The sequence below is a fragment of the Amblyomma maculatum genome, chromosome 1, assembly GCF_055883805.1.
Source record: "Amblyomma maculatum isolate TAMU_Amacu chromosome 1, ASM5588380v1, whole genome shotgun sequence".
NCBI classification, from domain to species: Eukaryota; Metazoa; Arthropoda; class Arachnida; order Ixodida; family Ixodidae; genus Amblyomma; species Amblyomma maculatum.
Window position 1 is genome coordinate 445,215,763 of NC_139344.1, and position 13,947 is coordinate 445,229,709.

The 13,947-nt window shown below is 43.3% G+C and overlaps 1 protein-coding gene across 2 annotated transcripts in view; it reads right to left on the minus strand.

Moving 5' to 3' along the window:
- Nucleotides 1-325: 325 nt before the first annotated feature.
- The window catches only part of LOC146209608 (4-vinylphenol methyltransferase 1-like), a 39,803-nt gene continuing 26,181 nt past the window's right edge, over nucleotides 326-13,947 (minus strand). Inside the window, exons 3-5 of one of the 2 annotated variants that reach the window (XM_084602397.1) lie at nucleotides 12,935-13,133; nucleotides 9,115-9,271; nucleotides 326-776 (exon numbers count right to left, since the gene is read on the minus strand). In XM_084602397.1, the coding sequence (XP_084458523.1) occupies nucleotides 607-776; nucleotides 9,115-9,271; nucleotides 12,935-13,133 (526 nt within the window). In that variant the 3' untranslated portion in view covers nucleotides 326-606. Of the gene's footprint in view, nucleotides 777-9,114; nucleotides 9,272-12,787; nucleotides 13,134-13,947 lie in introns of both variants that reach the window. The other variant, XM_084602387.1, reaches the window with a different exon arrangement.

Consider the following 13,947-nt stretch of genomic DNA (forward strand, 5'->3'; position numbering starts at 1 on the left):
ATTTGTCTATTCCAGGCAACCTATACTTTAGTTAGAGTCGCATGCACGTAAGACACGAGAATAATACCCAGCGTATTGTTTCTCAGCAAGGCCTCTTAAGGAGGCGGTCTTTTGTCAGGTTCACCTTTTTCTCTTGTGTAGCGTGACAGTCGGTTAAGCGTTACTACAGGCGCTTCTTCTGGCTTCGGATCAGTTTACCTTGAAGCCTCACACAAGTCAAATGTGGGAATGGTGACGAGTTAGTTCGTCCATGTAGTTTTAAATGTACGCTTCCTAACCAAAATAGATGTAACGAAGAATATCGCGAGCATTTTGTGGCCTACTCTTTGTTTATAATGTTCGGTATTGAACGTAGCGACCCGGTCAACGGCAAATCACATTCCACTAAGTCTATACATTGGTTACTCAAGACGTTGCGTCGCAGTTATCTGTGATTGCATATTGTTACAAAAATGTTTGCAGGTCATTATGATTGGGAAATATTTATTCTACCACCAGACAGATGTCCCTGCTCTCTAGCAGATATAAGAGTCAATGCTCTAAATCAACGTTTTTGACGTCACTGACGCAGTTTGTTGAGAGCAAAAAAAGAAGGATGTACGCAGCCTAATCAAAAGGTTTCTGCGCGTGGACAACCACAACCTTCCGGTCCATGTCTTTTCCTTCTTGTGTGTCGGCCCAAATCTTCTCTGTGTACTCAGTCACAAACGTTCGGAGCTCTTCCTTCTCTTCATCATTGAGCAGGGGGTAAACGGGGTTGAAGGACAGAAGATTGCCTGAAAAAATATAGAAAAGATAGAAAAGTGGTTTCAATGCGTTCAAGCTTCCATATTCTCTTCTAAATCCAGCTGTGCATGCCATCCTGTACCCTGGCCAGTACAGCCTAAACTGCCATAAATCCGGCGAAAGAACCACGTCCGACCACACGCTCTTAGAACAGCGCAGATGATCCGCCACCGGACCATATGCCGGGATATCTGCTCGCGGATAATAATTATATAGCTCTCTCTTGCCGAGCGGTGGGGAGCCGTGCTTGTCGGCTTAGAACTGAAGTTTAATAACTGGCGAATGAGGTCACTACCAGGCATTGGCTAGCGGTTGTGAAGCACGTCTCTCTTTCTACATACTCTGAAAAGCGAAAACATGTTTTACAATCAAATACCTATCAAATTTTTCGTTTTCCGCTGAAGCTGTCTTGGGAACAAAAAACAGATCTTTGATCTCTGAACCACTTTTTTCTGCACAGTGTACAGGATGCCGACAGCTTGCAATGGCCAGGGCGCAGAGGGTAAAATGGGTGTCCGAGCACAGTTCTAAATATTAATCAAATGTTCCTCCATCACGCGTAATAACTTATTAGAGGAAAAACGTAGATGTGGTAGTACTGATTAGGTACGAATTTCATGCAAATAAAGAACCGCTTCGAATTTATTGTGGCGTCCGCACGCAATCATTCTTGAAGAGCTCGGGTGCCATAGTACGTTGTAGAAACGTAAAATTGAAACAATGTTCTTTTACGGCATGAATGCTGCTTTAATTTCGTGAAAATAGAATTTGATGCAGTGACAAGTAGCGAGGAAAGTATTTCAAATATTTCGCATATAGCAGACGCTTCCTGCAGCCGTTGAATGAGGTCGAGAATGCGAAGCTTATGATTGTTCGTTTTTTACCGCGTCTTCACTGACACGATTCACAATACATTTTGAGTCTAACTGAAGTCATTTGCTATCAAGAAGTCTGCCAAAGACAGCCATAAAGGGCAAAATGGCTAAGCTGGTGTCCGTTAGCACTTGTGATATATTTTCATTCTGGTGAAAATGAATTAACCAGGACAACATTCTTCCAGTATCGCAGTCAGAATTATTTCTTTTACTGGGTTGTCGAGATGTCTTTTTCTGATTATTGTTTAGTAAACTAATAATTACTCGTTACCATTTGCTCACTTCCAATAATATTTAAGTTCAGAGAGAATGCAGATTTCTTTTTGCAAAGATATTAAATTCAACGTAGCTACCCTGCACCTATTGTGCAGTCAGTATTTAAGGTCTGAGGATGTCACTCTGCGTGCATATATTTCTTTTTTAATGCCTATAAATGAGCTTGACAAACTTCAATTATTTGTTTATTCGATATACGGGGATATATATCAAATTTTTACAGTTTTGCGAGCATTTAAAACTGCCCAATAGCGTATTCGCTATGTAGTGATATTTCAGGGAACACTTTCAAAAATTCCTAATTACCTGAATTTCATTATAGATGGAACCGATCAATATAATTTTGCTTTTGGCGTATATAATTATCGGTTTTAATCAGCAACCTTATTTACAGTGGAAAGTATATGTATTGATTCCTGTGTTGATCCTAGTTTATGTGACATTTTTATAGCTCCTCTGGAGAAGGACCCAGTTGCCCAGTTGCTCTTAACTTGCCCAGCTGCTCTTAACAGGACCTGTTTTTTTAAATATTAGATATGTGGAATAATATCTTATCATTGTATCCACTGGATCTTAAAAGCCATCTCAATCTTATGTGTCTGGTAGTAAAAATGCATTTTTAGCCTTATAGGTCGTGACCTAAGTTTCGCGCATGAGATCCCGTTTGAGAGACAACTGCAGTCTTTAGACTTACGATTAGTGTTCCGGGTGGACTGTTTATGATGAGGTTACTTTCCCCAAACTGCCAAGGAGTTGTTTCCTTACAAATTGTCACATTATAAATTTCTAAAGCGCCCATCGCGTCTTCATGCATAGAGTTCTCTCGGAATGTCCTGTCCGCACAAAATACACCCGAGCCTAGAAAATAATTCTGCTAGTCATTTGGATGCTTGCTCTCTGCGTGGGTGTTGACTGCCGTCTATAAAACCCTCCTCCAAAAGACAAAACGCTGCACCAGTGCGACGACGACTCCCTGATCACCAACCTCTGCGGTAAAACTTGAAGTTTTGCCCTATGTACACGAAGTATCAGGCATTCTGAAGAAGGTGGCTAAAAGACACAGGACACCGCTGGTTTTCTCAGCCCACAACATGTTGAGATAACTTATAACCCAAATTTGTGGAGCGCAGCGCCCAGAGTGCAGGTTAAACCCTCAGCTTACTTTCCTCCGTTATGTGGAAGGAGGCTATACGAGATACCCCTAACCTGCAGAAGTCGGGTGGTTGCTCCTGGCCTTACGCGGCTGGGACTGGTATTTCCTCGCCGTTTGAGGTGGGAGCTAGCCTGTCACAGGTGGTTGTATTTGTTGTAGGCCGCCATGCACCCGCCACTGCTTCGGCGGTGGACGACGGTCTTTGCGACGCGCGTGTTCATGTGTTTTTTTTTTCTTTCCTTCCTATTTTCTTCTCTCCGCACGATGCAGCGGAGGTGGCACAGCTACAGAGCCAGTAGCAGGTTCGTGCAGTTTTTATTGCGAAAGCAATACTACTATGAGTTTCGAGCCTTCAGCGCAGCGCGGCCGGTAGCCACGCCTTACCCATGTGACGCTGTGACATCACACCCCACGTTACACTAGGGTTAGAGCGGGGCTACCAACCCAAACAATTGGCAGGAGCTGCCGACTTGGGTTTCTCGTTTCACATGGGACGGTTATGTCAGAATAAGCCTACTAGGACCCTTGCACTCACGTTACCCCTATAGGATACTAAAGCACGCTCAGACGGCTTGTGGGGCTTTATATAGAAAAAGAGAAGAACAAGGACACTCGGTAACCTGCAGCTAATCATTTCGCTCTATATTTGGTTCACGAGCGTTGACCCTTGTAATTTGTTTCCTTCTTTGTATACCCCCACTAACAAGCGCCAGCGGAATGTCCTATATATTGGGGAAATGGGGAGCGCGTTGAGGAAGGAAGATGACAAAAAGATGGAAGACAATAAATATATATATGCCATTTTGGTCAGCCATGTCAACTCATGCAAGCTCGAGCCTCGACTAGAAAAGGCGAACATTCTAGGCAGAATTGAGCAAAGAGTCCATGCTATTTTTGTATGCCTTTCATATAGCGCAAAATGCTGCCATATGCGTCAGCGGCATTATTATTTATTATACCTCAATGGTCCCTTGCTGATACATTACAAGAGATGTGGGCAAACATGGCAAAAGTTATTTATGGGGGAAGGCTTGAAAGATGGGCTTCTATTGAAGCCTTGAAGCATGACTGGTCACTGATGGTGGCAATATGGTCAGTCCGGTGATTCCAATTATTGGAAGTGTGAACGAAAAATGAGTTTTGGTGTGTGACAGTGCATATGCGCGGTAGATACACAACGTTGGGGTGGGTATGGCGGGAATAGCAGTAGGGTGGTCTGATTACATCGTTAACAGTAGGCAATAAGTAATACAATATATGGGAAAAAAATGAGACGGGCACTTTTACGACGAGATGACAGAGGGCAAGGCTAAGCTGAGCTTTTAATGCTGTAATACTGCTGCTGTAAGAATAATCTGATAAAAAAAATTGGCGGCGCGGTTCTGAATGAATTCGAGGATTGTTATTAGAGTCCTGTAATGAGGGTCAAAAATAGCGCTAGCATATTCTAGTTTCGGACAAATTAGGGCCTTGTAGGCAAGTAATTTAAGAAATGAAGGTGAAAGTGCCAGATTGCGACGTAAATCGCTTAGCAACCGGTTAGCCTAGTTAGTGATACTGTTAACATGACGTGTCCAGGTTAAATCATTAGAGCTATTGAACCTAAGTATTTGCAGGTGTCAGAAAGGGCAACAGGATTGTTGTTAATGTAATAAGTAGGAGCGACATAGTTACGGTGGTGGTGGAATGATAGCTGGAATGTCTTACTTTAAGCGTTATTAGCCATTAGTCCCACCATGCTAGCACTTTGCTAATATTTTTTTGCCGGCCTGAAATATCTGCGTGATTAGTTATTGGTCGGTATATAACACAGTCATCAGCGAATAGGCGAATTTCAGACATTAGCAAGAGAAGCCCAAGGACAGACCCTTGGAATACTCCAGAGGGGACAGGAGACATCGGATAAGAATGAAAGTTTGCGTACACAATTTGGTGTCGATTAGCCAGGAATCCTCGGATCAATTCCACCACGGGCAGACAGAGATTAAGATAAGAACGTTCACGTAATAGAAGCTTATTAAGAACCCTATCAAATGAATTTTCAAAATTCAATAATAAAGCGTCTACAGGAATGTTCTGGTCAATGGAAGAATGCAGGTCATGAAGGAAAAGAGCAAGCTCAGTGTCACATGAGCATCGTTTGCGAAAACCATGTTGATTAGGATGGAAGAAACTATGACAAAAAGGTAGCCACGCTTGAATAAATAAGATATTTCATGACTTTGGTGCAGACGCAAGTGATGGAAAGGGGTCGATAATTATTTCGAGATCATCGGTAGCCTTTCCTAAATACGGCAATTATTTTGCCAATCCGCCAGTCCTCTGAAACATAACCAGTGGTTAGTTATTGCTGAAACAGGAGAGACAAGATTAAACTGCAAATGTGTTTAGTGTTCTTTATTACCTTAGTTTTGGTGCCATCAACGAGTCAATAATTTTAGTAATACCGCTAGGCTAGGATTGAAGATTATTTCCGCCATTTGAGGATAATTGTAAGAAGGTGCATCAGGGGGATATTGAAGAGGTTCATGGGTGAATATGGAACAAAACACGTTGTTTAATGTATTAGCGACTTGAAAGTTTAGAATAGGAGATCCGTCGAGGTCACGAAGAGATATGATACTAGACTCGTTGGGACAAATAGATTTCCAAGAGATTTTGGGGTTTTTTTGTGGCAGGGAAGGTAAGGTGGAGGAGTAAAAGTTTCGCTTTTTCTTTAATGCAACTGAATCGTAGTTGTTAGCAGCAGAGTAATATTTGTCCCACACGAGTTGAATGTTGTTGGTTCTAGCACTGCGGAAGAGGCTTTTTATTATTTAGACGCTTTAGGCTAGTGTTAAACCAGGGAGACTGCACTAGTTCGGTTACTGTAATAGTTGGAATGTATAGCCTAATTAGTATTTGCAACATCATCATCGTCATCATCAGCCTGATTATACCCACTGCAGGGCGAAGGCCTCTCCCATATTTCTCCACTTAACCCGGTTTTGTGCTAGCTGCATCCACTTGACCCCTGCGAACTTCTTTATCTCATCCGCCCACCTAACTTTCTGCCGCCCCCTGCTACGCTCAGATTTGCATCTCAGATTTAAAAAGGAGCTAGTTAGATTCGGTTGAGCGAGACTGATAATTGGAAGCGAAGCTTTCGTAAAAGTTGGTAATTCGTTAGTTATGCTGGAGTAATCATCGTAAAGTGCAAGTTTCTTTTCGACTTTTTTACTTTCGAGCAGATTACAGGTGAATGAAGTGAAGATTACTGCGTGATCATTTAGGCCTTTTGCAGGTGTGTAACTGCGGCAAAGTTTTCAGGGTGAGACGTTAATATAAGATCAAGAATGTTAAAAGAGTGATCAGTGGTGCGCGTTGGCTAAGTAACAAGTTATGTTAGTTCAAAGGTGAGGGACGTGTTGGCAAATTGGGAAGAAAAGTTATTTTCGATAACGTGGAAGCAATGTCATTCCAGTCGATGTAGGGAAGATTGAAATCAGCGAAAAGTAGGACTGGATTATTTAGATATGTCTTTGCAAGGTTGTAAGCGTCATGAAAGTGAGATACAAATGATGCGTCAGAATTCGGTGGGCGATAACAGACGCCAGTGAGGGTGCGCGGTGTCGATTTTTTACAGGATAACCACATCATTTCTAATGGGGTGGTAAGTTCACAGTGTACAGTGCAGAAGATGATTCGTGGCAATTAATACACCACCCCCGCGTAAGTTATTGTTCCTGTCTTTACGAAGGATGTTGAAGTTTGTTAACTCTGGAAGGATCTTGGAATCGACAAAGGTTGAATTGAGCAATGTTTCAGTTAAATAGATGATGTTGCATGAGCTCGAAGAAACAAGATTACACAGTCTTTCTTTGGAACAACAGTGAGTATATTAGTACAGAAATTATAGAGGACTTATCGATGAAGTAATTTTCGCTGGAGGCAGTAATAATGGCTAGAATGTGCGGTCAATGACTGTGCGAGAATTGGCATCAAATACATGTTTTCTTGCCAGAGACAAGTTTGTCAAAGCGGAGTATAAATTTTAGATCATCAGCCTTTCCAAATTCAATTAAATGCTTGCTAGCTGCTCGAACATCAGGTGAAAAGTCATCAGCAATAGCATAGCCGGTATCTTTAGGCTTCCTGGCCAGAGATAGGATCTGGTCTTTGTCGTTAAAGTAGGTGAGTCTGGCAATAATGGGACGTGTCTTATTTACCGCAAAGGTACCCAGCCTATGTGCATGGTCTATATCTCGCGGCTGTATGTCTATACCTAAGTTTTCTTACAAAGCTTGACTATCAGGTTTTCAGATTCACTCCACGATTCATTATGGACACGGCGTAACCCACAGAAGATAAGATTGTTGCGACGCAGCCTGTTTTCTCTGTCGTCAACGCGGACAGTCAGAGCTGATATTTGCACCACGCAATCTTGTGTGGTGAATTGGATTCCTTTAATTTGAGACTTCATTTCAGCCAAAGGAGCACAGTCCTGCTCAGCCTTGTTTAGCTTTACTTTTAGGTCAAGGAAACGTTTTTCGTGGTCAGTCAGACAGGACAAAATAGATTTCAGTTGGCCAAGAATCTTCGACTGTCCGCTTTGCAATTGCTTCTGAGCGTTAACCAGTTCATCACACTCGATAGCAGGGCCAGGATTGCTTTCAATATCGCTGTCCAATAGCAGTAACCTGCGCAAAATACAAACACACTCACAAGCAAAGTATCAAGTGCGTCGTGGGCTCCGCAGCACCAGAAGGGCGCGATAAGAAGATCGTTTCGCGTAAAGGCAATGGTAATTTGCTACTTTCATGGCGAAAAGATGAGCGCCGTTAGCACGTCCCTTCGCGTGCATGCTGGCAAGCCCAGAAACGCCGCTGATTTTGTAGTGACCAGGATCGCATTGCAGATAAAACACGAGCGGTGCTAGATCTCGGAGCAGTACATAGACACGCTCATACAGCGGATGATAACACGGCTGTTGTGAAACAATATGCGCGACTGTGCGATTGCCTCACTAAATCGCAAAATCGCTCAAATATCACTCGAAGTTTGTATTAAGGAGCGTCGTATTCGTCCTCAGAAGTTTGTTTCGATAAAACAGAAAACTCATTTTCTGAAGCCTTGCAACGCAATGAAATCAGGCGCTTTTTCGTGCACAGAATCATAACTGAGCGCTCAAGTGGAGCTGCAGACTTAGCGCAGTTGCAACGTACCCTGCTTGCTTTTTTTTTTTTTGTGACAAGAAAAGAAATCGGAATCCCCTTTTCTACACTGTCGTGTGATGCACTTTGTATCATAAAAATAACGATCGCGCGAAGCAGAAAAATACTGTCGATTTCCTTGCATTACGCAGTGGCTCAAGCCTGTTCTCGATGCGGAAATGCAGTGTGAGTTAGCCTTGTAATCCCTACTGCACATCATCAGGGGGCGTTTCGCTTGCACTGAGTTTATTAGGTATCTAGACACTCGGTTTCCGTTTTGCGTTCAATAAGGTGCAATATTTTCTTCTCCTGCAGGCCTTCAGAAAATTAACTTTTCTTGGTTTCAAAGACTGCAGTAGTTTATTTTCTGTCCATGGCTTGGAGCTCTGCGCTGGCCTTGTCCAAGCTGAGTTTTAAATAAAACGATAATAGTGAGTTCTTACAGCTGTACATAAATAAGATTTTTTAGTTACATTATGCCAGTCGCTTCTCTTGGTTTTTCCTGGAGATATACTTTTGACCTTTCAAGCTTTGTATTTCACGGCATCGTCGAAACCGTTCGCCGAAAACAGCCGATGCTAGAAGGTCCCCGTTCGAGACACTGGAAGCTGTGAGGTTGCCTGTTTGATATTGATACAATCATTTTATCGAGTAACTCAGCGGACTGAAGAAGTATGTACAAAGGCCTCTGGAACATTTCTCTTACCTGTTTTATTTCGACAACAGTCAGCATTCTGTAACTAATAAGGGTTGCAGTATTCTGGCAGCAAGAATTTTTTTCTCACTGCTTATAACGACCGCTTGTGAAGTTATCCACATGCAGGATACTCACGTATCAAATCGTCTTTGGTGCGCTTTGTAGGAGGGTAAGCGAAAACCTCGCAGGCCAGTGGAATGAGGTCTGCCATCTCTACGAGGTCCCTTGCGTATTTCCTCAAAACTCGCACGTCTCTGGCGCCAGTTATTGCGGGCAGAAAATTTTCGATAGCCTGCGCACAAAAAAAGGAAGAGAGAGAGCAGAAACTTTAATTTTTTTCTCAAAAATATGAACATAAGAACGGACGAAACAACCACGAGTTAAAAAAAAAATTCCCAGAAGTCAACTAAACGTGCTACCGAAAATTATTCGTTTTTGGTGGCAGATTAACGGATGGCATTTTGTGTTAATATAACACTAAAAAAAAAACCGAAAACGTCAGTTTGGAACGTAATTACTTCTGGCGCCAGGCGCTAGAAGCTTGTCTAACCATTTTTAGTGTTCTTTCCGCCTGATATCATCTTAGCCACCTAAATGCTCGCTTGCTTTGCGGTTCTGCATGGTGCACTAATGTTTTGCAACTTCTATGTTGAAGATAACTCTTGTTCTAGCATTAAATATAATATTTTAAAATATTGTTTCTCATTTGTTTTCTGTGCAAATTGATGAAGGGCCAAATCAGCGGCAAAGTAATATGTCAAGTGAGTTACTATCACATTTCGCTACACTCTGCAAAAACGTTTTTAAAATGTCTTCTTCAAACGCTGTTCATTAAGAATGTCCTTTTGTTGGAATGAAAGAAAACAAATAACTATTACCATGAAAACTTACTCGTACCTGATTTTGCATCTTAAGTTATGGTGCCAGTGCGACATGGCAAAACGTTTCATATGATAGTACCCACAACTGGATATATGTTGCCAGTGTGGAATAAACGGACAACAATAGAGCGTAAAGAGGGGACACTCAGTTTATGGATTAGACATGTTAGAATATATGGATTCTGTTTGGCTACGGGGAAATCATATAGAAACTATAAAGAAAGATCACAAACATCATGTGGGAAAATATGGAAAACATGTGGATTTTCACATATTTCTTCATATTATACGGACTCAACATTCCCATCCTTTCCTCCCAAATTTACACGCTAACATCGAAAATTGAGGATAAATTGAATTTGAGGTTGGAATACCACATTGGTCACCTAACAAAATCTTGAAGCATTTCTACGTGGCCAAGAGGCGGGAACAGCGCGTAGCACATCACAGATCTTGAGAAATGTGTCTTCAGCGACAGAGCCACAGTTTCGTGATTTGTAATGTTTTGTTCATTCTACTCATTTTTGACTGAAAGCCTCCAAAACTTTGGTTACTTGATGCCGTAACGGGGATATTGCATCTAGTAACGCTGCCGTACGTTGATGTGAAAAACTTAGCAGTGGCTTACCTTGGCTATGTCTGGATGTATATAGGAAGAAGTATGTTTCCCTGGCTGAACCCGTTGTGATCACTGTATATTTATCAATGACAGACATTGTGTATGCAAATTTTGTATTAGTTTTCTTGACTAGGGAGCAGTGGAATTGTTGGCAACGAATTATCTGACGATGTTACTCGATTGGCTCATGATACAACCAGCATTATCGAGATACCATTCACAAGCGCCGATGCAGCAAGGCACCTTCGACTGATCGGCCGAAACGTGACTAGACGATCATGGTCTACTCCTGGAAGCTGGACATGCAGCTCGCGCCGCTTTGAGCAATAACTTCAACTACAGACACCATTCGACCTCCCCCGCTGCGATGCTGCAATGTTGTGTCGCCTGTGGATAAGAGTGCCATTTACAAATGCCTATTTTCATTGCATCGGAATGACTATCCAACGCGTGAAAAGTGCGGGTGTGTTGAACCGATTGCGCACATACCAATTGTGACTCCGCTCAGTTTGAGCGTGAGCCTGCCTACCCGGCTGCTACGCTCCGCCGCTGGAACTCTCGCTCTCTTACACAGGCTACGATTCTGGGCCCTTGGACGACACCTTTATCAGAAAGGAAAGCAGTGAAGGCTCTCGTTATGGTTTTAAAGGACTCGGGGAAGAGCTCAAGACTTTAAGTGTGCGCTCCTACTGGCTTTTAGTATATAACTCTGGACATGTGACAGACTCCTTTGCTTTTTCTCCCTTTGTTCCCCTCCCAAAGTTTAGGGTAGCCTACTGGGCGTCGCCTAGATATCCTTACTTCCTTTCCATTCTTTCTCTCTCTCTCTTGCTTGAGAAATAGGAAGGCGTTCTCTCTCTGTTCGAGCACCCTGATACGCTCATTCTCTCCTTTTGGTGAAGCCAGTTGCAAGGCAACAACCTCGGGATTGGAAGAGTTAATCTTCTCCTGTCTATTGCTGCGTTTAGCAGCGGCTGGACTCTGCTGCTCTGCACCCATATTCAGTGTTGTTATACAGCCGCCTATTTCATCGGCTTTTATACGCAATGCTGCGCATGCGTCGCGCGGTTCAGGTGATAGAACGGCGTGGGCGAGGCGGCGATAAAGCGCGCGCCGCACCTATGGTATCTTTCTGGATACCATAACGGCGAACACATGACCTCTCCCGCTCACCTGTAATGCTCGACTGGTACGCCAATGTAGCTCTGGCTACAAAACTAAACCTCAATATCGGCTCATTCTAAAAAATTTTCTAAATGTCATGATTCAATTTTTTCTTTATCTGACACATAGTTGCCAGGAAGAGAGAATGCTGCTCCAATTAGTCATCAACGCGGCAACGTGGCATATGTTTAGAGGAATTTTCGATTTTAGCTTTGTAACCTTTCCTTAGAGTAAGCAAATCCTTTAGAGCAAGCACATTTACAGTGCTGCACCGAGTTTGATTGCGATGCGCAGTAACTTAGACAAGTTGTTTGAGAAATGTAGACTGATGCTTGAGTTGGACATTATGGACCTGCAATTTGTGGTTCATGTGTGTTAACAACAAATAAAACTGCTCGTCCCAAAGGGCCACAACATGGTAACTGAAGTTTTACGCGACGCGTGTTCAGCTCGTTCGTCGAAAAGCCGTCGCCGTCATCGTAACAAATAAGTTGCTTTAGAGGAAAGGAAATGCGCAACATCTGTCACGCTCACTCACTGATGACCTGCCCCGCGCTTTAAGGGATAGGAAGAAGATCAGAGTGAAAACGGAAAGAGATAAAGGGGTGCCACCGTGACGAGCTGCGGAGCGATTTCAACCACCTGTGGATCCTTAACGTGCACTGAAATCGCACAGCACATGGACGCCTCTCCGTTTCGTCTCCATTGAATCGCAGCCCCCGCAGTCGAGTTCGAACCCGGGTGCTCCGAACAGTAGTTGGCATCTAAACCTCTGCGACACCGCTGTGGGAGACATCGTACCCCAAATGAGAAAAAAAAAGCAATTTTCATACTGAATCGCGCGTATTTTTTGCGTTAGGTCACGCAGAACCTATCAAACTAAGCAAGCGTCACAGAATCCTCTTCGTTAACCTGTTGTTTCCTGCAAGTCCATGAACTCTAGCGCGATCATAATAAATATTATGACAATTAATAGTTATGACTTCACCAGTGTTCATGAACAACACGTTGTATGTTTATATGAGCGTTTGCAAGCCATACTGGCTAAATAAAAGCACTCAATTTCTATCGAGCACAGAAATAGATTGGAGCATTATTCATTGCCCGTATAAAAGGTCGTGAATCACAGCACTACGCAACTTACCTCCCTGTACTTTGCCCAATGCGGATGTTCCAGCATAACCTCGAACAAGTCGTAGAAGTAGGAAGTTGTTAGCAAAACGGTGAAAAACTCTCCCCCAGGTGCCATTAGTTTTCTGAAGTTCTGCATGCCCTGGCGTTGGTCTCTCACCCACTGCAGCATGAAGAATGAGTAGACCCTCTGGAACTGGCCCTGCTCCCGCACGAACTTATCGACGTCCCCCATGATGTCGAGCTGCAGATAGTCGATCGTCTGGTGCGGGTACTTCTTGGCGGCGAACTTGAGCATATTGTCGGAACAGTCAGCTGCCACGAGCCGCCGACATGGAGGGAGACGAGGCAGTAAATGCCTGCAACAAGAAGAGCACGCAGGCGATATGTTCGCATCTCGGATTTTTACTCGGATCCAACAATGAACGAAGCTCTTTCGGTATAATTGCAAGACAGTGGGAACCTTCACTTTTTCCACAACAAAGAATGTAGGGAATATCCGCCGTAACTTATCTGTACTGACAGTAGGCGCTCGAATACCGGAATCATTATTTGCTGCTCTCCTGAGCGTCTTGAAAGATAGCTTCTGTCCTGAACGTATTCCGTCAGAAACTTTGTCATGACCAACACGAAGCACTTAGCCAAATGTAGGCTGTCGCCTTCCAAGAAGAAAGCCAATTTTGCTCCCAGTATAAGCAAACACAACAGAACGTCCTGCGAAAACTGGGCCTACCCAAGGGATGACATGGCGCGGAACGAGAAGACATCGACGTGAAACCTGAAGCCAACTTCAGGAATCTTCCTGACCAGGCACTCAAAGAAACGAGTACTTGCAAATGCAAAGCCCCTTTTATCAGGCCGATGTCGGTACTGTCAGCACCAGAATGCAGCAGTGCGGTTTCTTCGCTTCGTCGCTACCAAGTCCCATTGAAACGTCAGGCTTATTTGTTTTAAAAGGCAAATGAATCCATTGTGAGAGATGCAACGTGCCACTTTTGTTTAAATTTACTCTAGCACTATAGAACAATGCCTTGACGTTAAGGTGGTCCAGTAAAACAAACTGACATAGGAGTTGAAGATATAACTAAAGCAAACGCTCCTTAGCGCTGAATAAAAATGAGCACATAGAATGCTCGCTTGTGAATCACAGCGGGAATAATTCCAGCTGCGGCC